Source organism: Tursiops truncatus, chromosome 20 (genome assembly GCF_011762595.2).
Source record: "Tursiops truncatus isolate mTurTru1 chromosome 20, mTurTru1.mat.Y, whole genome shotgun sequence".
In the NCBI taxonomy this organism is placed as follows: Eukaryota; Metazoa; Chordata; class Mammalia; order Artiodactyla; family Delphinidae; genus Tursiops; species Tursiops truncatus.
Window position 1 is genome coordinate 51,737,431 of NC_047053.1, and position 22,156 is coordinate 51,759,586.

Below are 22,156 nucleotides of genomic sequence, written 5' to 3' on the forward strand. Positions count from 1 at the left end.
GCAGGGCTGCCTGCCCAGCTGCAAGCTTCCAGATGTCCTGGGCTGAGCTTGGACCATGCAGGAGGCAGACCCCCAAGGCCTGGCCGGGTAGGGGTGCCCCTCCCCAAACTCCCCGGAATCATTTAGGGCTGACCGTCCCCGAGAGTAGCTGTGTGGGCTTCCCGGGGCTGCGCTGATTGTGGTGGTGAGCAGGGGGCAGGTGTGTGCTCAGTCCTGGGTGTGGGCCTTAACAGTTCAGCGTCCAGGTCCTGCCCTTGGCCTTGGGCTGCCGTGACCGCCCACCCCAGTGAGGATCTGGGGAAGAGGAGGCTTTGGGGAATCCAGGCTGGTCTAGGTCCCCCTGGAATGGGGCATCTGGGTTACGTTCTCCCCAGCCTTGGCACTTCGGGGGTGTGCAGGGGGTGGGTTTCTTGGGCGCTCTCAGGCCCCCAAGTAGACCTCCACCAGCACCCCGACGGAGTGCATACGGTAGAAGACGCCCAGAGGCAGGCCGAAGTTGACGATGGTGAACCATGTCCGGTAGCCATAGAAGTCCTTTTCCAGCCCGTTCTCGAACTCGGGGTGTATGCCGAAAGCAGGCATCATCCACAGCTGGGGAGGAGAGGGCGTTGTTGAGTGGGGGAGGGCCTCTCCCATCCCCCAAGGCCCTCAGCTCATGGGAGGCCCCAGAACCTGCAGCTCCTGCAGCATACCCCCCACCCTAGCATCCCCTCACCCTTAGGCTTTCAGAACCAGCCCCTCTCCCCCTATATCCCCCTCACCCCATCCCACAGAAGGCCTCAGCCCCCTCCTTGGCCTGCCTGGGGCCAGCCTAAACTCCAGCTGGATCCTGAGACCCCAGGCTGCCACCACCACGGTACAACCTGCTCCACCTGGGCTCCCCTGGGCCCTCATTTCCATCACCTTTTTCTGCTCTGGGTTCATTCTTCCGCTGTCATGACTCTCTGCCCGCTCCACCCCGACCCTGCCTCCTGTCCAAATTCTGCCCGTTTCTCAAGGCCCAGGTCAAACTTTCACAAAGCCTTCCTTGGCCACCTGGGCCCACACTTCCTTCTCTGAGCTCCGACCACACTTTGGGGCCAATTTATTACTTATGCTCTGTCTGGACCAGAGGTTTCACCCTCTGAGGTGTTTCCAGCACAGCTATTACCATCATGGGCTAAAACAACCTGGAGTTGTCCCGGGACTGCCACTTGCAGGCTTGTGGGAACACGGCAGGTCAAACATAAGGCTCAGTTTGCTCATCTGTTAAATAGGGACAGTAATAGTGCCTGTTGCATGGAGTGAGTGTGATGATTCAGAGAGATGCACGGGAAGGTGGACTTGGAACTTAGCGGCCGCCGGGCACCGAGCAGTCATCGTCAATACCTCCCCCTAGAGATGCTTTAGAAAACCAGGCACCTTCTGATCTCTTCCTTTGACTCAAGTCAGCGACCATTAATGATCTGGTAATTCTCTAACTGGTCCCCCTGTGTCTCCTCAGCTAAGCTCCCCGAGGGTAGAAATCCTATATGTATATTTGCAAATAGCGCTTAGCTACATGCTTGGCACATTCATTCATGCCAGGCACCTTGCAGGGAGCTGGGGGACACTCCCTACTCTCAGGCAGCATCAAGCCAGTTGGAAAGGGGCCTGTGTCCTTGACAATCAAAGGGACAAGCCAGTCGCCCTCGGGACAGTCAATGCACAATCCCTTGATCCATCCCTTCCTGAGTGAGGCTTTCTGGGGCCTCCTTGCCAGCTGCACTGCCATGCCTCCCAGCCCCGCCACTCACTGTGATGTTGCAGAGGATGAGGAAGAGTGAGATCTCCTTGAGGGCCCGCCGCTTCCAGTTGAGGTGGCTGTAGGAGTGGATGTAGGCCAGCGAGGCCTGCCGCAGGTCCTGGCCCAGCTCCAGCAGGGAGCCCCTGCGGGGAGGCTCAGCCTCCCACTTCCCCGCCAGGCTCTCGGGAGCTGCCTCCCAGAGTGGGCGCCGGTGCAGGCCCTCGATGATAAAGAGGTTCTGGGCTATGTGCTGCAGGATGAGAAGCAGCGAATAGGCCAGGATGAGGTGGTTGAGTAGCTCGTGGGGGCGAGTGGCCACGATGGCCACGATAGAGAAGTAGGAGATGCCCATCTGGCCCAGCGCCGCGCCCATCAGCAGCACCACGTCCAGGCTGCGGGTGGGGTTCTTGAGCGTGTCTAGCTCTCGCTCCTCCAGCCCATGGATGGCCATGCCCGCCAGGCACGCCAGGCTCATAGTGGGCAGCGCGGCTGCATGGAAGCCGTAGTAGATGGTGAAGTACTGGCGCGCGATGGCAGGGCCACTTGCTTGGATCTGGAAGAGCACGAAGACGCACGTGCCTGCCACCAGGACCAGCAGGCCCAGCACCGGCCCTACGATGGCCCCGTGCAGGTGGAAGGGCGGGGTGCCGGGGTGGGAGCCCGTGTGGGGTGTCAGGCGGCGGCCCACGTTCTTCCACATGACGAAGAGCATGCCACAGCAGATGAGGGAGTACTCGGTGCTGAAGGGGTAGAGCATCAGGTAGCCCTTCTGGAAGACCTCACACGCGGTGACGTTGAGGCACAGACAGGTGTTGGTGTTGTTGCCTGGGAGGGGGCGGGGCAGGAGGGGACGTTCAGGTGGGCCTTGCTCTGAGGAAACCAGATGCACAAATCAACCTGTTCACCTCCTGGGTTATGGCAGAGGCGGAAGGGACCCAGCCACCCATTTTACAGATATGGAAACTGAGGCCAACAGAGAGAAGTCAGAAATCACAGGATGGTCCTTCTTTTTTTTTTTCTTTTGTGGGACCTTAGTTCCCCGACCGGGAATCGAATCCGTGCCCCCTGCAGGGGAAGCGTGGCGTCTTAACCACTGGACCACCAGGGAAGTCCCCAGGATGGTCATTCCTTGACAAAGGGATTCTAGACCTCAAGTGCCAAGCTTGGGTAAAGCATTTGACACATGATGTCTTTGGCGCCAAATTTGACACATGATGTCTTTGGCACCTCTACAGATTACTTGCTGAGCACAGGGGGAAGCCTGTAACCTTATACTGGGGGGATCTGGCTGACACACCACGACCATCAGCAGCATCCACTGTGGGGCAGACATCTCGCCTTGTGATGAGGCGCCCTGCAGAGCCCTGCAGAGCGCACAGTATCCCCTGTGGAATGTTGGTGTCCAAAATGCTCAACCCAAATCTAATCGACACTTTGGTCCATACTTCCTGTTTCTAGGAAAAGCAGGGGATTTGGGAACAAGTCAAATGCCACCACGAGGAAGCAACCTGACAGATCTCAATGTCATTAGGGGAAAAGAGACTGAACTGAGCCACCAAAGGTACTGCACGTTTGAACAAACCATCTTTAAAAGACATTTCATGGGCTGATGGGAGAAAGTCGAACATAGATTGATACAGAGGATGGGGATGAAGTTAAGGCATTTTGTTAGAAATTACAATGGCATGTGTGCTAATGTAGGGAACGATATGATTTTAAAGACGTGCATACTGAAATATTCTGAGATGAAATGCCAGTATTTCTGCAACGTAAGTAATTCAGCAAAAATATTGGAATGAATATGGCAAAATGTTAATAATGATTACATCTAGGTGATGGGTATGTCCTGTTCTTCTACTCATCTGTATGCTTGAATTGTTTAATAATAAACTATCCATGATGTCACTTGCCGAAAATTCTCTTTGCACAGGTCTTCTGAAAAATGGATCTGGAGCATAAAGAATGCCCACGGTATACAGGCATGCTGAGACTTACGCAATGGATGTGTGAATGCATGAGTCTGCTGGGAAGGCTTGGCTGTACACAGGTCAGGATGGTGATGCCACCCGGGGCGGGGGGAGGTGGATACATACAGGTGTGGCTGAATCCCACAGACGGAAATGTTCCCATGTAGGTTTAGGGGACATGGCCTCTAAGGGCAGACTGACAGGTAGGGCACTGGGTACATGGAACAGTCCAGGGAGTTCTTTCTGCCCAGAAACCTTCTGTTCTTCCTTATATGTCCAGGTACCTACAACTGTGTTAGGAAGACATTCCTTTCAGTCTTGAAGGCTTTTTAGTTTCTTGCAAGTAAAATGCAAATACCAGGGGTAGAGTGCATACCTGGGCTTATCAGTGAATAGCTCAGTCAGGATTAGTGGTTAGCTTACTGATAGCTAGACGGATGCCTGGAGCGGGCTTGCAGAGTGCCGGCACCTGATGGGGCAGGCCCAGAATGGGGGCAGGATGGGTACCATTGGCAAATGTCAGTTTCCGTTTAGTCGTGATCTGGTCTCTAGAGCTTTCTCCCAACTCTGCAGAGTCATTGAGCCTCACCTGTTGGAGGGAGTGTAGCGTGCACGCGTGTGTGTGTGTGTGTGTGTGTGTGTGTGTGTGTACATTCAGCGATTGGGGGGCAGTCATGGTCTCCTCTGTACCTGAGAACTTTTCCATGAGGGCGCTGAGCTCGGTCTCGATCTCATGGTGCATGGAGTCGTTGGTGACGGCCAGAAGCCACAGCAGCAGATTCGTGGCCAGCGTCAGCATCAAGCCACACCTGGAGGAGGTGCTAGACTCTGCCACACAGCCTAGCCGGCTTCCCGGGTGCCCCACGTTCACCATCACTGCCTTTGGGGTGACCACTCTCTCCCAAAGCCAGATGCCATCTGCCATTAGAACTTCAGGAGGGGCAGCCCTAGGGGCCACCCGGGACCCATTCCCAGACTAACCGATAGCCCCAGGGCCACCCTGTCCAGGGAAGCTGTTGGGGGGCCAGCATGAGTGGGGGACAGGGGTATCCCAGGAGTTGTTGGAAGGAGAGAAGATGCCCGCATCTTACCTAGTGAAGTTGGTCTGGATCTGAACGCAGTCCTTAGAGTGCTTCCAGAGCACCCAGGTCTGAAAGAGAAAGGGCCTTGAGCCCAGGGGCTAGGGGTGGGGCGAAGGTTGGTGGTGGGACTATGGGGCATGTGTTCCAGTTGCACGTGTGTATTTACAATGGAAGGGACAGTGAGGAAGCCTGGGTTGGATTTGTGGCTCCAGGGTTTCCTTGCTGTGTGGTCTTGGGCCAGTGGAAAAACATCTCTGAGCCTTAGTCTCCTTGGCTCTAAAATAGGACTAAAATGTCCATCAGGGGAATGCCTACTTATTGGGGCAATAAAAAGGATGATGCAAACAAAACACAGAGCACAATGCCTACAGATCAGGAACTCAGGAGGGACTTGGAGATTCATGAAGAGTAGCTCTGGGGACTTCCCTGGTGGCATTAAGAATCCACCTGCCAATGCAGGGGACACGGGTTCGAGCCCTGATCCAGGAAGATCCCACATGCCGCAGAGCAACTAAGCTCGTGCACCACAACTACTGAGCCTGTGCTCTAGAGCCCGCGAGCCGCAACTACTGAGCCCGTGTGCCACAACTCCTGAAGCCCGCGCCCCTAGAGCTTGTGCTCCGCAACAAGAGAAGCCACCGCAATGAGAAGCCCGCACACCGCAACAAAGAGCAGCCCCCGCTCACCGCAACTAGAGAAAGCCTGCGCGCAGCAACGAAGACCCAATGCAGCCCAAAATAAATAAATTAATTAATTAATAAATTAATTAAAAAACCTTCTTTAAAAAAAAAAAGTAGCTCTGTAGGGCTTCCCTGGTGGTCCAGTGATTAAGACTCCATGCTTCCAATACAGGGGGCCCCTTGGTCGGGGAACTAAGATCCCACATGCCGCTCGACCAAAAATATAAATAAATTGTATTAAAAAAAAAAAAGAGTAGCACAGTATATCCGGGGGTGTAGATTTAGGTACACACAGGTACGTACAGGCAAATGTACCTATAGGTGCCTGCGTTTCAGTGGCGCAGTGTGTGTGTGATGCTGACGCATGTAGGTAGCATGGGTGTGGGCACACAGAGGCACGTGGAGGGGCGCTGTGGTGCGTGTGTACAGACTCTGGGCCGTGTGGGTATTTGCTGACGTGCCTGTTTCTAGGCATAGGCCGGGGCGCGTACGCACGCGGCGAGGGGGTGCGAGAGGCGGGTCACCTGGATGCCGATGAAGATGATCTCGACGGCCGGGAAGATGAGCTCCAGCTGTGACTTACAGCGGATGTGGCTCATGCCGTAGCCCACGCGGAAGACGTTGAGGCAGATGGCGCAGCTACCAAAGAGCACCAGGGAGCCTGGCCGGGCCAGGGGGCCGTTGGCACCTCCCCTGGAAAGAGCCCTCCCTCCCCACCCCTCTGCATCCACCCAGGCGCCCCGACACTCACCGCGCACCCAAGCGGGTCCTGCGTGCGGGTCCCGGTGGAGCACGGCTTGCGGCCGGCGGGTGGTCCTGGCGGTGTAGTAGAGAAGCCAAAGGAGGGCCAGGGCCTTCAGCGTCGCCAGCAGGATCCACACATCCCCCAGCGTGATGGCCACGTTGTTGAAGATCATGCTGCAGATGAAGGCTCCGCCCAGGAACACCATGTTGAGGGCCAGGAGCCCCGAGAAGAGCTGCCCGGCCTTCTGGGCCTGCCGGTCCCGGCGCAGCAGCAGTGAGAAGTGCCGCACCAGCCAGGACCTGCTGAGGGGCGAGGCGGGGGCCCTTGTCTGCTCGGCCCCCGTGGCCGCGTGGTTCTCCTTGGCCGGGGTCTCTGCAGTCTCCTGTGCTTCTGGAGAGGCCATGGGTGGAGCCTCAGTAGGGGCTGGGGAGGGAGACAGGGTTCCGGTTGGCTGCCAAGCCGTCCTGGGCTCAATTCCGCTTCTGCCTCTAAGCGCTGTGGGACCTAGGCAAGCTAAGCAACCTCTCTGGTCAGGACGTTGGAAATAAAAGCAGCTGCCCCATCTGCCTTACGGGACCCGAGAAGATTCAAACAGACCCGGGGATATGGAAGCCCTTTGTGCTCCACATAAACATAGGGTTTATTTCGACTGGCTTGAGGACCGCCTTCCCCCCACCCCTACCCTCCTGCATCAGTGCTTGATCTTAAGGTGGAATAATGATGTCTGTCAAGGCAGCCAGGGGTATCTGCACAGTGCTTGGCCACTGGGCAGTTTCCAGGGCTGTGACGTTTCACCACCAAAACGCGGTTTGTGCCCTCTGTCTTCTGGAAGGAAATTCACTCCTCAAGTCAGGGAGAGCAAGTAGGTGTCCTCTCTTGTTCCGACTCTGATTAGTTGGGCAATGGTTGCCTAGAGTGTTGGGTTGAGAAGGATCCTGAGGCTGAGCGTGGGCTTGGTGGGAAAGAATGGTGTGATCTGAGATAATACTCTATTTTGCGTACATATGAGTGTATATAAAATTACTTTTTAAAGAAGTCTTTTTATTGAACTTGTTACAATATTGCTTCTGTTTTATGTTTTTTGATTTTTGACTGTGGGGCATGTGGGCTCTTAGCTCCCTGACCAGGGATCGAACCCACACCCCCTGCATTGGGGGGCAAAGTCTTAAGCACTGGACTGCCAGGGAAGTCCCTAAAATTACTTTTAAAAGATCTAGAAGACACCCATCAAGTTCACAACAGGAGTTTCTTCTGGGGAAAGGTGGAGGGCACTAGAATTGGGAGAAGTTTAATGTTCTAGTTTTTTTTTTCTTAAAAAAAAAAAAACATTACTGGGACTTCCCTGGTGGTGCAGTGGTTAAGAATCCGCCTAGAGAAAGCCCACGTGCAGCAATGAAGACCCAACGCAGCCAAAAAATAAACAAACAAACATTACTTATGTAATTAAAGTTAATTTTATAGCACATTAAAGGTTTTAGGAAAAAGTTCTGAGATTGAATGACAATGTCTGCCATGAGCATGGGACACGTTGGGATGAGCATGAATGCCATGACCTTGACTTTCTTTTTTCTTTGGCTGTGACGCACAGCTTGTGGGATCTTAGTTCCCTGACCAGGGATTGAACCCGTGCCCTCGTCAGTGAAAGCGCAGAGTCCTAACCGCTGGACTGCCAGGGGAAGTCCCATACCCTTGACTTTGATAGAACTGACTTCCATCTGTACCCTCCGTCAACTCCTTGAAGTCTCATGAACGTACAGCTCAACATGGGGAACACCATCCTGACCCTTCTCTTTCCCTGAGTGTCTCCTGCTACTTTCTCACTTGCCCCGAGCTTTCATTCAGGCCGACCCCTTTGTTACCCTTCACTTGGACCCAGATCTTGGGTCACCCCATACCTGCAGCTCAGGACCCCTTCCTGGAGCCCAGCACACTTCTCCCGTGGGCCCTTTGAGTACTCATAACGCTGCACTGGAGTGCAGGGACGCCCCACTGGTCTGGGTGCTGTCCTGGTGGGAAGGTTCCTTCACCACCCCCTGCTGTCCCAGGTGCTCTCCCTTGGTCCCGCTGCTGCCCTGGCATCCCTGGTGCTCTGGGCTCAGGGTCCTAGGGGCTCAGGGTCCCAGGTGCTCCCCCTTTTCCAGGCTGCAGGAGGCCTGCTTTCTAATTCACTGTCTCAGCAAGCGGAGACTCCATCCCCATGTCTCCCAGCAGGGAACCAAGTGTCTGCCTTGCCTCTCCCCTCATCCCTGTGCATTCCAGCTCAAGGACTGCTCTGAGATTTTTCTTTACCACAAGCACTACCCTGGTCCACGGCTCCCTCTTCTCTCTCCTGGACTGGCCTCCCTACCCACTGCGCCTCTCCCCTACTTCCCCTGCAAAGGCAATCACTGTTCTCACTATAGAGTCCAAACTATCTAGCATGGCCTGCCTGGCCTTTCAAAATGAAACAAGGCAGCGTATGTTTAGTATGGGCTTGGGGTGCACAAGGTGATCAAGGCAGGGTAGCCGCTGTTGCTTCCTGGTCTGGTCTTAACTTTCCTCTCCAGCCCTGTGTTCAGACCCCCACTCCCTTGCCCATGGGCCATATGCCATCCTGATGCCTAGTTCCTAGAATGCCCCTGCTTTTACTCACTTCCCTGTCTTTGCCCACACCCTACCCTTTGCCCATGGTGCCCACCCACTTGCCCCTTGGATGACTGCGGTTGTGTCCTCAGGACTCAGTGGAGCCCCACCTCCTCTAGGAAGCCTTCCCTGAACCCCCTTGCCAAGGCTGGACTAGGTGCCCCTCTTGGTACCCCCACTGCACCCATGCTTGTTGCTGAAGCATCCCCTACCATGCTCTATTTTATGTGATGTTTTTTAAGTTTACTTCTTTTTTAATTAATTAATTAGGCTGCGCCGGGTCCTTAGTTGCAGCATGGGCGATCTTTTTTTTTTTTTTTTTTAAATTGCGGCACGCAAACTCTTAGTTGCGGCACATGGGATCTAGTTCCCTGACCAGGGATCGAACCTGGGTTCCCTGAATTTGGAGTGCGGAGCCTTAGCCACTGGACCACCAGGGAAGTCCCATATCATGCTCTATTTTATTTATTTATTTTTTAAATTTAATTTTTTTTATACAGCAGGTTCTTATTGGTCATCAATTTTACACACATCAGTGTTCATGCTCTATTTTAATTAGCTGTGCTTTGCTCTGTGTCTCCCTTTGGACTCTGACCTTTAGACTATCCCCCTGTGTAACTACCAGAAGACCCTCGGCACACGTGCCTCTAAAATGCAGCCTCTTCAGGCCCCCATTCTCCAATGTGCAACCTGCCCAATATTTATACCTCCTAAGGTCCTCTTCTGGGGCAAATAGAATAATAAAACTTGGCACTCTTTTAAAGATTCTACCAATGATTCCCCCCTTCCCAGTCTTCCACATCATTCTTGCTCCAGTTCTGTCCCCTCCTTGTCCAGCCCCCTTGTCACACTCTAGGCACCTCCTCCCCACATTCATCCAGGCCCGGCCAGAGTACTCCCCATGTCTCATGTAGCCTCGTGCCCCCCCACCCCGTCACTCCTGCAGCCTGTTCTTCCTTCTGCCTCTCCCGCTACCCTCCACCAACGGCTCTTGCCCATCCTCACCACCCATCTTAAGCGCTTCTCCTGGGAAGACTTCTCCCTTTGCCCAGACATCTATCGAGAGCGGGTGTGCACTGCTGTGAGTGTGCCTGGTGGGCAGCGGCCAGCTCCTGCTTACCTCATCCCCCACATATGGCACAGGGAGGACACTGAACCAATATTAGCTGACTGACTCTGGCATTTTCTGGGGACATTTCAGCACCAGAGTCATGGACAGAAACCCTTCCCATCAAGCCCTTTGCATCCATCCTGGCCCAGTGAAGGCGACTTTCCAGATGATCTTGGTCTTTCTTCCCAGGCTCCCCCACCCAGGTTGAGCACATCTGAAGCTTACAGGGACACCTCCCTGCTCCTTTTCTCCCAGACCTGACTGCTCCATCTCGCCTTCCCAGAATCTTCCCCAAGGCAGGAGGACAGCCTAGTGCCGAATCCTGGCGCTTACTACCTGTGTGATCTTGGTCAAGCTACTTAGACTCTCGCTGCCTCAGTTTCCTCATCTGTAAACAGATACACGACTATGGAACAGTACCCGTTACATAGTAGATGTTCAATAAAGATTTCTTGAATGAATAAATGAAGGAATTAAGGCATAATACCTACCTGATGGGGATTTTTCAAAATTAAACGATTTAACACATGTGACTGCATGTAGAGACATGCCTGGCATAGAGAATGCTCTCAGTGTTAGCTGTTTATGCATTTCCTTCCTGTTCTGTCCAGGTCCTGGAGAGGCCGGAACGGTCGAGATTATTGGCGAATTACAGGGGCAGGTTTTGATTGGACTGCAGGCCTAGAGAGGACCCTGGAGGACAAGGTCCTGTCCTCCAGGGTCCTCACCTTCACTATCTTCCCCGCCCCCACCCCCAGGGTCCAACCCTCCCTCGGCCGCTAGAGGGAGCGCTCAAAGTGGAGGATAGGGTCCTCCGCTGGGGAGGGTGCGGGGATGGGCAAGCAGGGGTCGCGGGAAGAGGGTGAGGGCTCCCTGACTGACAAGGAGGAATCCGCCATCCTCTGGCTCGCCCCTCCGCGCGACGCCAGTTCAGGGGAGGGCCCGGACACCAAACTGGTTTGTGGGTCGCGATTAGAGCCAGTGATGAAAGCTGCAGAGCCGTCGGGGCGCGGCGCCTGGCCGGATCCGTGTGGTCGCAGAGCTACGGGATTTCTTTCCGAGCTACTCGAGGGACTGCGAGGCCTGGGACAGGCACCACACGGGTGCCTCTGACTGGGCATCCCGGCAACCCAGCCCCATACCCCTTTTTCCAGCCGTCCGGGCTTTTAGCTTCTTCCCGGCTTCGGCGCTCTCTTTCCGCTGTGCGCGCTCGGACCCGGCTAAGGCGCGGGGAGGGGGGGGTGCCCTGCTAACCCCTGCGCGCACCCCGCCCGCGGAAAGGAGACGGGGTGCAGAGCCGGGGTGGGGGCAGAGGGGGGCCGCCGTTCGGGTCACCAAGGGTTGACCTTCCTCCCGTCATCTCGCCCTCCCGCCCCAGTCCCTGCAGCCCCCGGTCTCTGACCCTCGCTTTGGGAGCGGAGTAGGTGTGAGTGTCGAGGATGGGCTCTCGGGAATGTTCCTCCAGGGGTCAGAGGGCGCTCCCGGCCGTAACGGCGCCGCCGGGGAGCCTTACCTGAGGCCTGGGCAGGCATCGCCGCCGGCTGACCACCGCAGCGCGGATCGTCTGTCCGGGTGAGGCCCCTGCGCCGGACCGATGCCTCCGACGCCCTCCCTACGCGGGACTGCGCAGCCGCCTCTCGGGCTCCGCGGCCCATTGATTTTTCTGTTGACTTTGGGGCTCTCATTAATCAATCCTTCGTTAATTACCCCGCCGGGGGCTCCCCGGACAGCTCAGCCAATAACGAGGCGGCTGGACAGGCGGGCGGGGCCGGAGGCGGTGCATGCCTGGGGCTCTGGGTCAGGGGACCCACGAGCAGGCCCGCTTCCGGGGTAGGTCGGGGTGCAATGTCCTTAGGCCGCAACAGAGGCCGTGTAGGGTTCAGGCCACACTTGCCTCTGGCGGCCCAGCAGGGAATGGACCCTCCCCCACAGATCCGGGGTCACCTTCTCTTGTACCCCATGTAGCACCAGACCCGGCCCTGACGCAAGCTCTCTCTCCCTAAGGCAAACGTGAACTTGGGGCGAAAGAGACCCGGTTCTGACACGGCAGGAGGCGCCCCCTGCGGCCCTCCTCAGCTCTTCCTGCAGCCTCTGAGACCTGCCCACCTCGTCGTGCTGGTGCGGTCCTGGCACGTTTTCCTCTAAAGTGCCCTGTGCCCCAGGTGCGGCTGCTCCCACTCTCCCGCACAAAAGCCATCTCCTCCCACCCCAGTCCCCACCCCAGCCTGTCCCCCTTCATCTGACTCGCTGGCCACCAATTCTGCCTCCTCTTCTAGCTGTTGGTACCTCCTTTTCAATCTCTCTCTGCACCGTCTGACTTCCTCAGTCTCTCTGAGTCCATCTCTATATCCCCCCTCCCCACCTTCTTTTGCATCAAACCATTTTATTGAGGGGCTTCGGGGACGGTCGAAGGGCTGGGAAAACAGTGAGATCCCACACCCTCTGCCCTGCCAGGACCTCCCCAGCTTCACAGTTGCCCCGTCTCTATATCTCCTGTAGAGTAGAAGCCAGAGGGCTTTGGAGAGGAGCCTCAGGGACCACGGGGAGTGGGGTTGTGGGTAAGAGGAGGCCCAGGGGGTGAGAATCTGTGCCACCCAAGCCCTGTTTAGTTATAACAGCCCTGTTATAAATTATGTTATAACAGTCTATGAATTGAAGTTGCATTCCTGAAATGTTTCATTTGAGGGGAAAACAAAAGCTCTGATGCATGAAAAAAGTTTGAAAATTATTATTCTTAGTAGAAAGGCACTGGCTCCCTTTCGCTGTGTGACTGTGGGCAAGTCACTTTACCTCTCTGGGCCTCAGTTTTCTTCTTTGTAAAATTGTAGTTGGATTAAGTGAGTCCTTCCTAACCTTTCATGTGTCATGGAACACATTAAAAAATGTATATGTCACTTGAGGATAAGGCGAAGAGGAAGGTGGCAGCCTGGGTACTCCACCCAGCCCCTCCCAGCCACCCAGGTACGAGTCTGTAACTAGTCTGTGACTCAGACTTGGCTCACCCACAGAAAAGCCTGAGACCTGAATATCTCCAGGGGCCCTTGCAGCTCCGACCCCAAGACCCCCTCCTGTGATCATCTTAGATGTGGCTGCTGAGACACGAAGTGGGCACAGGGTGGGGCAGGGAGAAGAGCAGGTTTATTGGTTTCCAGCTCCAGGCGGCAGCATTGGCCAGGACACAGGGTGGGGGTAGGGGTGGAGCTAGAGGCTAGGACACTTCCAGATCTTGCCTGGTCCTAGGAAGGGTGCAGGGAGAGGTCCTCCTCCCCCCCCCCCCCCCCCACCGCTTGCCCCATGCCCCAGGGATATGCATGTCCTGATTGTGATTTAAAAACTCATCCTGGAAAAATAACTTTTGTGAAAATTCCACTCTGAGGCCAGCGGGGGAATGGGTAGTTACGTGGCATAGTGACTGCCAGCCTGGGATTCATTCCCCGGGGGTCTCTGGGTGGGTGCATGAGCTGAGCCCCTCCTCCCCACATCTCTAGCGGGGCTTCAGGACAGCATGTAGACCTCCAGCAGGCTGGAGACAGCGTGCATGCGGTAGAAGATGCCGAAGGGCAGGCAGATGTTGACGATGGCTGCCCAGAGGGAGTAGCCATAGAAGTCCACTTCCACGGTGTTGCTGAAGTGGGGGCGGGCCCCGAAGGCGGGCATGATCCACAGCTGTGGGGACAAAGGGGTGTCAGGACCTGGCCCGGACTCGTGCCAGTGGGTCATTCCGTGGGCTCTGCTGGGTGGGGCGGGGGCAGGATGGGGGTCCCAGCCCTCTGGTTTTGTGGACAGCGAGGGCTGGGTGTTGCTGAGGGGGGACCTCGAGCATCTTGGGCGGGGCCTGGCACTCACTAAGGAGCTCAGTAAATGTGCCCAACTGAGCTTGCCTGCCCCCCAGCCTAGGGCTCCGCCTGCGATCACATCTCCCACCCTCAGTATGGCCCACTTGTGGGACTGGGGAAGGGCAGAAGTCTCAATAGATGCTGTGAGAATTTGGAATAAATGGCTAAATCGGTAGCTCTCTCTTGGAGAGATGTGTGCAGGGTGGTGATGGTAGAATCAGACAGGCCCAGGGCAGGGGTTCAGGATCCTGCCGGAAGGCTCCCCCAGCCCTGCCCGCTAGGAGCTCTGCTCTCCAGCTCTGGCCCCGCACCCCACCCCCTTCCCAGGTCTGGGAGGCGGCTGAAGCTGGAATCCTGCTTCATCCCTGGCTATGAGCTCAGATAGTTCATGTATGGGGTGTGAGGCAAAGAATAAAGGCTTCTAGACTAACCCCCCTCTCCCCACCGCAAATGTATCGCATCCTTGGACACATGACAGCCCAAATCTGAGCCTGCTTCTATCCTATAAAATGAAGGAGTTGGAGATGATGCCCTCAGAGCTGATCCAGGCTCAGATACCTGGAGCAAAAGCGGCCTCCCAGGTGACTCCTAGCCTGTAGGCTCCCAGCCTGTAGGCCTTGGGAGAAGGTGAGGGGGGGCCGAGGCTGGGAGCCACACCAAAGGTGACTCAAGACAGGAGGAGGTTTTGAGCTTTATTGCTTCTACTGGTAGGTCAGAGATGGGTGACTACTCTTTTTTTTACCTGTAGGAGGGGCAATATTGGCAGTGGGGACTTCAAGAATGCACCTCAATTTGGGCGTGTATTTCAGATAGACCCACTGGGGTGGAATCCCTCTGGAGATGTGTTCTATATTGGGATATACCCACATTAAGGCTGTTTTCTATATTAGGGGTATTTTCTATCAGAGGTTATAGCTAAAAGGACTGTCTTTACATTGAGCAAAACTTCACTGAGGTGCGCTCTGTCTTTGGGATGTACTCACAGGGGTCCAGGTTTCTCTGTTAGCGATTTCCCTCCTGGGGATTATATCTACACTGGGGCCTTTCTCTATTAGGTTGGAGCTACACTAGGAGTATTTCTCTGTTGGGATGCACCTTCACAAAGAGTGTTCTTGTACAGGATGTATATTTGTATCGGGTGAAGTCTGCTGCTCTACAGAGGAGTTTCTCTTGGAAAGCGGCTTTGCTGAGTCGCCGGGGAGGGGCGACTGTTGTGGCTGCCCCCCTCCCGGCCAGCCCGCCACTGCACTCTGCTGACAGACCCCTCACGCTCATGCTGGTCTCTGCCACCTCCTGTCACTGCTGCGATTATTCTAAGAAGCAGGTTGGTCACAAGGTCCCGGGAAGAGTCACACCTCCCACCTGGGAGCAAGGGCCCCCCACTCAGCTCCGTCTCACCTCCTCCCAGCCCTCACGCCAGCATCCCCTAAGACCCCTCCAGCTCTGCCTAGATGCCAGAATGCCGGGATCTCATTCTCCCCGTGCGCCCTGAGATGCTGTTCGCCCCCGGGGCTGCACCTGACTCTCCCTGAACCTGCTCCTTTCCTAGAGAGCCAGACGATGCTCGAGTGGGCTGGGGGCCAGACAGAGGGCCAAGTGAACAAACCCGAAAGAGCATCTTTCCTCGGCCTTGCCTTCCTCCCAGCCCACCCCCGTCTCTCCCCAGTTACTCACGATGATGTTGCAGAGCAGGAGAAACAGAGAAATGTCCTTCAAGCACCGGTATTTCCAGTGGCCCCTGGGGGCCAAGGTGATGCTCACTGCTCCCTGAGGTCCTGCTGGGCTGGGGCCAACCAGCCTGGGGGTGGGTGGGCAGGCAGGCAAGGTGTGGAGGGTGTCCAGGTTGGCAAAGGTGAGGCCGTGGCAGGGCTCCTTGGGGGGAGTACCATGAGGCTCAGCCCCGGGGGGAACCCGGTGGAGGCTCTCAATGATGAAAACGTTCTGGAAGGTGTGCTGGGCGATCATGAGCAGAGCGTGGGCCAGGCTGAGCCCCGCCAGCAGCTCCCTGGGTGTGCCCGCCACTGCAGCCACGATAGAGTAGTAGGAGATGGCGTACTGGCCCAGGGCGGCACCCACCAGCAGAGCCATGTCCAGGCTGCGAGTGGGGTTCTTACGGTGGTCCATGGCCCGGCGGTCAAAACGGTAGATGACTGAGCCACTCAGGCTGACCAAGGTCATGAGCCCCAGACAGACGATGTTGAAGCTGTAGTACATGACCAGGGCCTGCTGGGTGTGGCTCCTCTCCCCACTCACTTGGACCTCGTAGATGATGAAGACAGCCAGCCCCACGACGAAAAGCATCAGGCCCAGGATCGGGCCGGCAAAAAAGGTCTCCCGGAAGAGGCTGAGCAGGGATGGGGCGTGGCTGTGGCCGCGGGTAGAGGAGGCCATCAGCCTGCCCACGTTCTTCCACATGACGTAGAGCATGGTGGAAGCAAAGAGGCTGTACTCGATGTTGAAGGGGTACAGGTAGAAGTAGCCCTGCTGGAAGATCTGGCAGACGTCCGTGTTGCAGGAGCAGTCTTCTCCGACTGGGCCGCCCGCACGCTCCGCTGTGGAGAGGGGGGCGCGGAGCTGCACTGCCCTCCCACCTTCCTGGAGGCCCCCACCTGAAGAACCTCACCCCTAGACTGTGACCTTTGGAAGGGCAGGGTTGCTATCCGTCACCACCGTATTCCAAATGCCTACACAGGGCTTGGCACGTCTGTTCATGCCACAGATATTTATTGAGCATCTACTATGTCCCAGAAACTATGGGAGCCAGGGCTCGATTAAGAAAAAAAAATTCCGAGCCGCAGAGTTGCCCGCTTCACCCTGTCCCATTCCTGCAGAAGAAGACTTCCAACCCTTCCCCACCGGTAATGACCCCTGGCTGCCCAAGATAGGCAAGACTCTGGTCCTAATAGAAGGCGGCCCGCTTGGAAACCCCTAAAATTCAAACTGCCTCGCCGCTCTTGCCAGCATCTGCTTCAGCCAGAAAGAAGCTGCTGTGCCCAGGTCTCGACCGTGACCTGCTGTCACTTCGGTTTGCACCACACTGATAGGAATCTCACCCTGCATCCAGCCCGTGCTCTGCTCTGCAGGATCCCTCGGGCCTTGGCAGACAGCTCTTTTGATCCCCAGAACTATCTCAGCTGGTTTTGCAGAAGAAGGAACTGAGGTTCACTCAGAGAAAGTGGCTTGCGATGGCAGAACTGACACCAATGATGTGACTCTCACCCCTGAGGCAGGTACCCCTCTGCACCCTGCAGCCCTAGCACGTAAGGTCGCCCACCTCCCTGGGCTGGGTTTAACCATCCTCAGGACCCCCCTGTATGTGGAGAGTGGCCCTTTTCAGTCCTGCTGGGCTGGGATCTCCTGTAGGCCTGGATCCATGCTTTCCATTCCTGGACCCTCCCATACTGAGTGTGCGTGTGTATTCAGGTAATGTCCAGGTGGACTTGGTCATCTAGTCTGATCCTGGCTGGTGGCGGGGTGGGGGGGCTAGAGAAGTCCAGAGAACCAGGACCAGGGGGACTGTGGGCTCATTCTTCTTCAGCGTAGCATATTGGTTCAAAGCAAAGATGGATCTCAACCCTAGTTCTCCAATTTCAAGCTCTGTGACCTTGGGTAAGCTACTTAACCTCTCTATGCCTTAGTTTCTGCATCCATAACATGGGAATGCTAATAGTACCCATCTCACAGGGAGGTTGCTAGGGTTAAGTGAGATGGTGCTTGAGACACTTGGCACAGTGCCTGACATATAGAGCTCAGAGAACTGTCACTATCGTTATTGCGATTATTACTTCTACATTCTCCTCCTTGTCAGGCACTCCCTTCTGATCCCACGCTTCCACCATTGAGCCACCCTGCCCCCCTTCCCCTCTTTCTACCTTGATCACTCTTGCCCTTTCTTCCTGGAGCATGAATCCCTTCTTTGGTGGGACGGAGACCTGGACAGTGGGACCAAGGCTGTACTGTCCAGGATGAAAAAATGCTCCCCTGTACTCTTCCTCCTGGGTCACCCACATCTAAACTTCTTCAGAGGCATAGCCTGGGGCAGCCACCTTTGCCTCCATGCCCTCTACGAGTCCACAGAGCACCCAGCCCGAGGCCTGGCTGCCACGGGACCAGGGTGAATCTGAAGTGGGCACTCACATTCCAGAGCGAGGCGGGTATGGCTGGTGTTGCCGTGAGGACTGCCGAGGGAATGGGCCTGGTGCACCGATTCATCCACCACGGTTGCCATCCAGATGGCCAGGTTGGTGGTGAGCGTGAACATGAGACCACATCTGTTTGGGGAGGGAGAGCAAAGAGGCCAGTGAGAGTCTGTGGCTCACGTTGGGTCCCCGGCGTGGTGGAGAGCTGGGGATGCTCTCCTGGGAGATGGTGCTGAGAAGCAAGAAAGCAGGCAGACCCCTGTGTGAACAGGGAAGCTGAGTTTGGAAGGAACACTTAGCCTGGCTGAGATGCCTCCCAAAAGAGGGCTGGGGGTGTCGTGGGGTTCAGGCCACGGCTGCTCCCTCTCTTTGGGGAAAGGACATTTGTACATTACACACGCCATCTCACCAAGCACGTCCCCCGTACCCCCAGCAGAGGGTGGTGGAAATCAGGCTGACAAAGCCAGGGGGCCTTGGCTGAAACCCCACCTGGGGGCAGAAAGAGGACCCACGCCCCAGGTTGGGAAGCGCTCATCTCATGCCAGGTGAGCCCAGCCCCTGTGCATGGACACTGAGCCATGGGCATGGAGCAGGCACTCACCGAGTCAGGTCCAGGTGGCTGTGAACACAGTCTTTAGCGGAGATGCAGAGAAAGTAAGTCTGTGTTGAGAGAGAGTGGTGGGGTCATCTACTCTGCAGACGGGCTCAGCCCGGAGTGCCCAGGTCCATGCCCGGCACCATGCGCTTACCGCCTCAAGAGCCCTCCTACTACGTGATCGAGTTTCTTTCAGCTTTACAAAGGGAGACGTGAGCTTTTCTCTGTTTCTATTCTCTGGAGCGATTTGTACAAAATAGTTCTCTGTTCTTTAGAAGTTTGCAAAATGCCACCTGTAAACTCTCTGGGCTTGGTGTTTGTTTTCTGTTTCTTTGTGGGGTGGAGTTTTGACTGCCTAGTTATTTATTCCTGGGAGCGAGGCCAGCCTCGGAAAGAACCTAAGCGGCCTCACAGCTCTCTCTGGCACTGTCCCTGCCTCATCCTCATCCTTTGCTTCCCTGCAAGTCCTTGCTCTCACCTGGTTGCCCACAAATCCTTGCTGTGGTGTTTATTGATGTTGTGGTGTCTGTATTTCCATTTTGCCTGAGTATTCTTTAAAGTCAGAAAATGTAAAATTAAAACTATATAAATGCCAAAGTCGTCAATGTGTTAAATTGTGGAAACCTGGGCAGTAAGGATGATGTTTCAAGAGAGGGAACCATACACGTGGTCATTCTGGGCTGGGGAGGGTTTGGGTCCCACGTTAAGACCAGTCCTGCCTCAGCTCAATCAGAAGATCTTTTCCCGTGTTATTCGTGCAAGAAATAAAAAAGTGAACTTGTTTGAAAAATCCCATATACAGGCTACCCTATTTCCTGAAAAAATACAGAATATAGGGGACATGGCTGAGGCCCAACTGGCCATGCCCACAGCAGGACGCTGAGCTGAGACTGATGCCCTCTATGGGCACCCAAGGAGGGCAGGTCAGGTTCCAGGAGACAGAGCAGCTGCCACAACTGACACCTCCTAGGTGTTAACTACCGGCACTGCTTAAGGTGAAATGAAATCGCAGGGCCCCTAAGGAGGCACTCACATTTGGATATTACGTCATTACCAAGTGCTTCCAGATTTACGGACTCATGTGATCTGCACTACCGTCCTATCCCCACCCTAATCGATTGCTCAGCGTGGAAGTGGAGTGGAGCTCAGATCTCCTGACTCCATGCCACATGTTGGCTCTCTTCCACCACACTCAGGGACACTCCTCCCACCCACCTGCACAATGACAAACACAGCCTGGGTGAGAGGGTACAGGATCTTGATGGCTGACTGGCACTCAAAGGAACTGGAGTAGTAGCCGGTCTTGAAGACATCCATGACGAGAGTGCAGATCCCAAACAGCACCAGCCCACCTGGGAAGGAGGGTGGGGGGTGGATCAGAGAGGCAGGAGAAAATGATTACAGATTTGAGGATGGATGGCCAAATAGTTGGATGATTGGGTGGATGGATGGATGAATAGGGTAAGTGAGAAGACGGATGGAAGGATGGGTGTGTGATCGAGTGGGTAGATGGATGGATGTCCTGTTGAGCCCCCATCCCTTTGGGGCTGCATAGATAAGGGAAAGGACCCTAGAGAGGCTCTTTCAACTGCAGCTGTCATCTGTTTTCTGCTCTCCATCAAAGTCTCTTCCATGGTCACCCTCTTTCAATCTTTAGATAGGGCAGAGAAGTTCCACTCCATCCCTCTCTTCATCCCTCTTCCAGGACTCTTTCCCTTCCTCTTCTGCCTCAGACACAGCCCACCTCACCCTCAGACACATCTAGCCTTGGGGGGTGGGGACTTCTCACCGGTCTACCTCGAAGGGAACCCAGCAATTCCTGCGGGAGCCCCAGCCTCCAGCTCCCCGCCTGGGCCACCCCACCTCCGCCCACACCTCCCCTGGCACCTCGGAGCCAGATGGGGCCCGCGTGCGCGTCCCGGTAGGGGACGGCGTCGGTGTCGGGGCAGCGCACGGTGCGAAGGAGGTAGAAGAGGATCCAGAGCACAGCCAGCAGCATCATGGTGGTGAGCAGGGCGAACACGTCGGTGTCGTACACCGCCACCTTGTTGAAGGCGCCGCCGCTGATAAGCGTGCAGGCGAGGAGCAGCACGTTCACGGCCAGCAGCACGGACAGCAGGCGGCCGCCCTTCTTCCACACCTCGCGGGGGGCTGCCCGCGGTGCCGGCGGGCTCTCCTTGGGGCCCGTGGGCAGCTCCTCGGACATGGCAGAGGCGACTGGAGGAGGCTGGAGGGGTCACTGTCGGGGCGGAGCGGACAGGACCCCAGGTCAGCCTCGAGAGCTCTCCTTCCTCCATCTTATCCCTAGATTTGGGGACCCGAGGGGCGGGGGCTGCGGGGGGTGAAGGAAGCGCTGGGAAGGGGGAGAGAAAAGCCCACTGTGCCGGTCTCGCGCTCGACGGGAGGAAAAGAGAAGCGGCTGCAGCCCCGTCGGACCCCGTCCAAGGTTCCCACTCCCCAAATCCGTCGGCCGGCTAGCCAGGGGCACCCACCTGGCTGGGCCGGGAGCCCGCGCTGAGCTGGGGGTCAGGGGGCGGCGAGTGTGTCCTCTCTCTAACGCCGGGATGAACGGGCGCTTTATACCGGGGAGGGCAGGGTGATTTACAGCCGCGGGAGCTCAGCTCCATAAACCTCTCAGTCCCACTCACATGATCCATCTTTTTCCTGGGCTGAATTTAGTGAAGAGCGTGCGGAGGCAGACAAGGTATGATTTATATTTACCCGTTAAGAGGCGCCCCCTCCCCCGCCGCCCTGTCACCTCGGCGCAGCCAGCCTCGGGCGCGGCCCGGCACTGCGGCACCCAGCGGGCACCCCGCCCCCGGCGCCCAGCGCGCCCTGGCGCCCCTGTCTCCTGACGCCCAGAGTCCTGAGAGCTGACGCTCAACAAACGCCCCAAGGGCCCGCAGGCACCCCGACGCCCTCATGCCCCGCGGCCCTGTACCTTTGGGCTCTTCTGTTGCTGTCCCAAGATCGGGACCCTACCGCCCCTTCCCCGACACCCTCGCAGTGATCGAAGTTCCCTCTTCCTCTCTCCCTTCCCCTGGTCCCCGCTGCGCGGGATGCTGCCGAGTCGGACTTGCGTACGAAGTGCTCGGCCAGTCTTGTAGCGCCTCCTGCTGGAGCGCGGCTGGCCCACCTCGCGCGAAACTGGCCGCCGGGACAGCCGTGTCCCGATCGCTGACGGTCTGGCGGTCGGTCCTCATAACTCTCTTAGGCCCATTGTCCAAGGGGTCAGGACTGCCCTCAGACATCCCTCCTCAGCCCTTGGCCCGTTCCCTTGACGCTTAGAGACTTCGGGGGCCGCAGCGCCGCGGCTCTAGTGAAGACAGACCTCGGACTGTCCCCAGACTGGGCCTCACGGGGCGGGACGCTGGGGTGAGCAGCGTTTTGGAGAGAGGCCGGGCCCGGTTTGCTCGGGAGCAGGGAGTTTAGGACCCAGGGGCAGCCCGGGGCGGCCCTCTGGGCAGCGGGAGATCCTCCCCCCACCTTCCCCGCCCGCTGAGCGGCTCAGATGTCCGAGTAGCGGCGGCTCTGGCGCTCCGCATCTTCTGTTTGCGGCGGCGGGCGCTGGCGGCCCCGGCCCCTGCCCGACCCCCTCCCCCAACCCCATGCCT

General features: G+C 56.5%; 2 protein-coding genes across 2 annotated transcripts; both read right to left on the minus strand.

Moving 5' to 3' along the window:
* Positions 1 to 420: 420 nt before the first annotated feature.
* OTOP3 (otopetrin 3) lies at positions 421 to 10,242 on the minus strand. Its single transcript, XM_073797029.1, has 7 exons — positions 10,230 to 10,242; positions 6,246 to 6,734; positions 6,019 to 6,155; positions 4,824 to 4,882; positions 4,423 to 4,541; positions 1,776 to 2,590; positions 421 to 591 (listed from the first exon to the last, which is right to left on the minus strand). The coding sequence occupies exons 1-7, from the start codon at positions 10,240 to 10,242 to the stop codon at positions 421 to 423; spliced, it is 1,803 nt and encodes a 600-aa protein (XP_073653130.1).
* A 2,625-nt stretch (positions 10,243 to 12,867) lies between these two features.
* OTOP2 (otopetrin 2) lies at positions 12,868 to 22,092 on the minus strand. The gene is made up of 7 exons (XM_033847389.2): positions 21,035 to 22,092; positions 20,430 to 20,781; positions 19,758 to 19,894; positions 18,549 to 18,607; positions 17,946 to 18,079; positions 15,483 to 16,360; positions 12,868 to 13,638 (listed from the first exon to the last, which is right to left on the minus strand). Exons 2-7 carry the CDS (start codon positions 20,746 to 20,748, stop codon positions 13,468 to 13,470), a joined length of 1,698 nt encoding a protein of 565 aa, XP_033703280.1. The 5' UTR covers positions 20,749 to 20,781; positions 21,035 to 22,092; the 3' UTR covers positions 12,868 to 13,467.
* Between the last annotated feature and the right edge of the window lie 64 nt (positions 22,093 to 22,156).

Coding starts and splice junctions, on each gene's coding strand:
- OTOP3 (XM_073797029.1), bottom strand. Junction 4,542..4,823: donor ATCCAGACCAACTTCACTAG/GTAAGATGCGGG, acceptor CACCTCCTCCAG/GTGTGGCTTGATGCTGACGC. Junction 592..1,775: donor TCATCCTCTGCAACATCACA/GTGAGTGGCGGG, acceptor TCTCCTCCCCAG/CTGTGGATGATGCCTGCTTT.
- OTOP2 (XM_033847389.2), bottom strand. CDS start 20,748: ATGTCCGAGGAGCTGCCCACGGGCCCCAAGGAGAGCCCGCCGGCACCG. Junction 18,608..19,757: donor CTGTGTTTGTCATTGTGCAG/GTGGGTGGGAGG, acceptor CTCTCAACACAG/ACTTACTTTCTCTGCATCTC. Junction 16,361..17,945: donor TACCCGCCTCGCTCTGGAAT/GTGAGTGCCCAC, acceptor CCCTCTCCACAG/CGGAGCGTGCGGGCGGCCCA.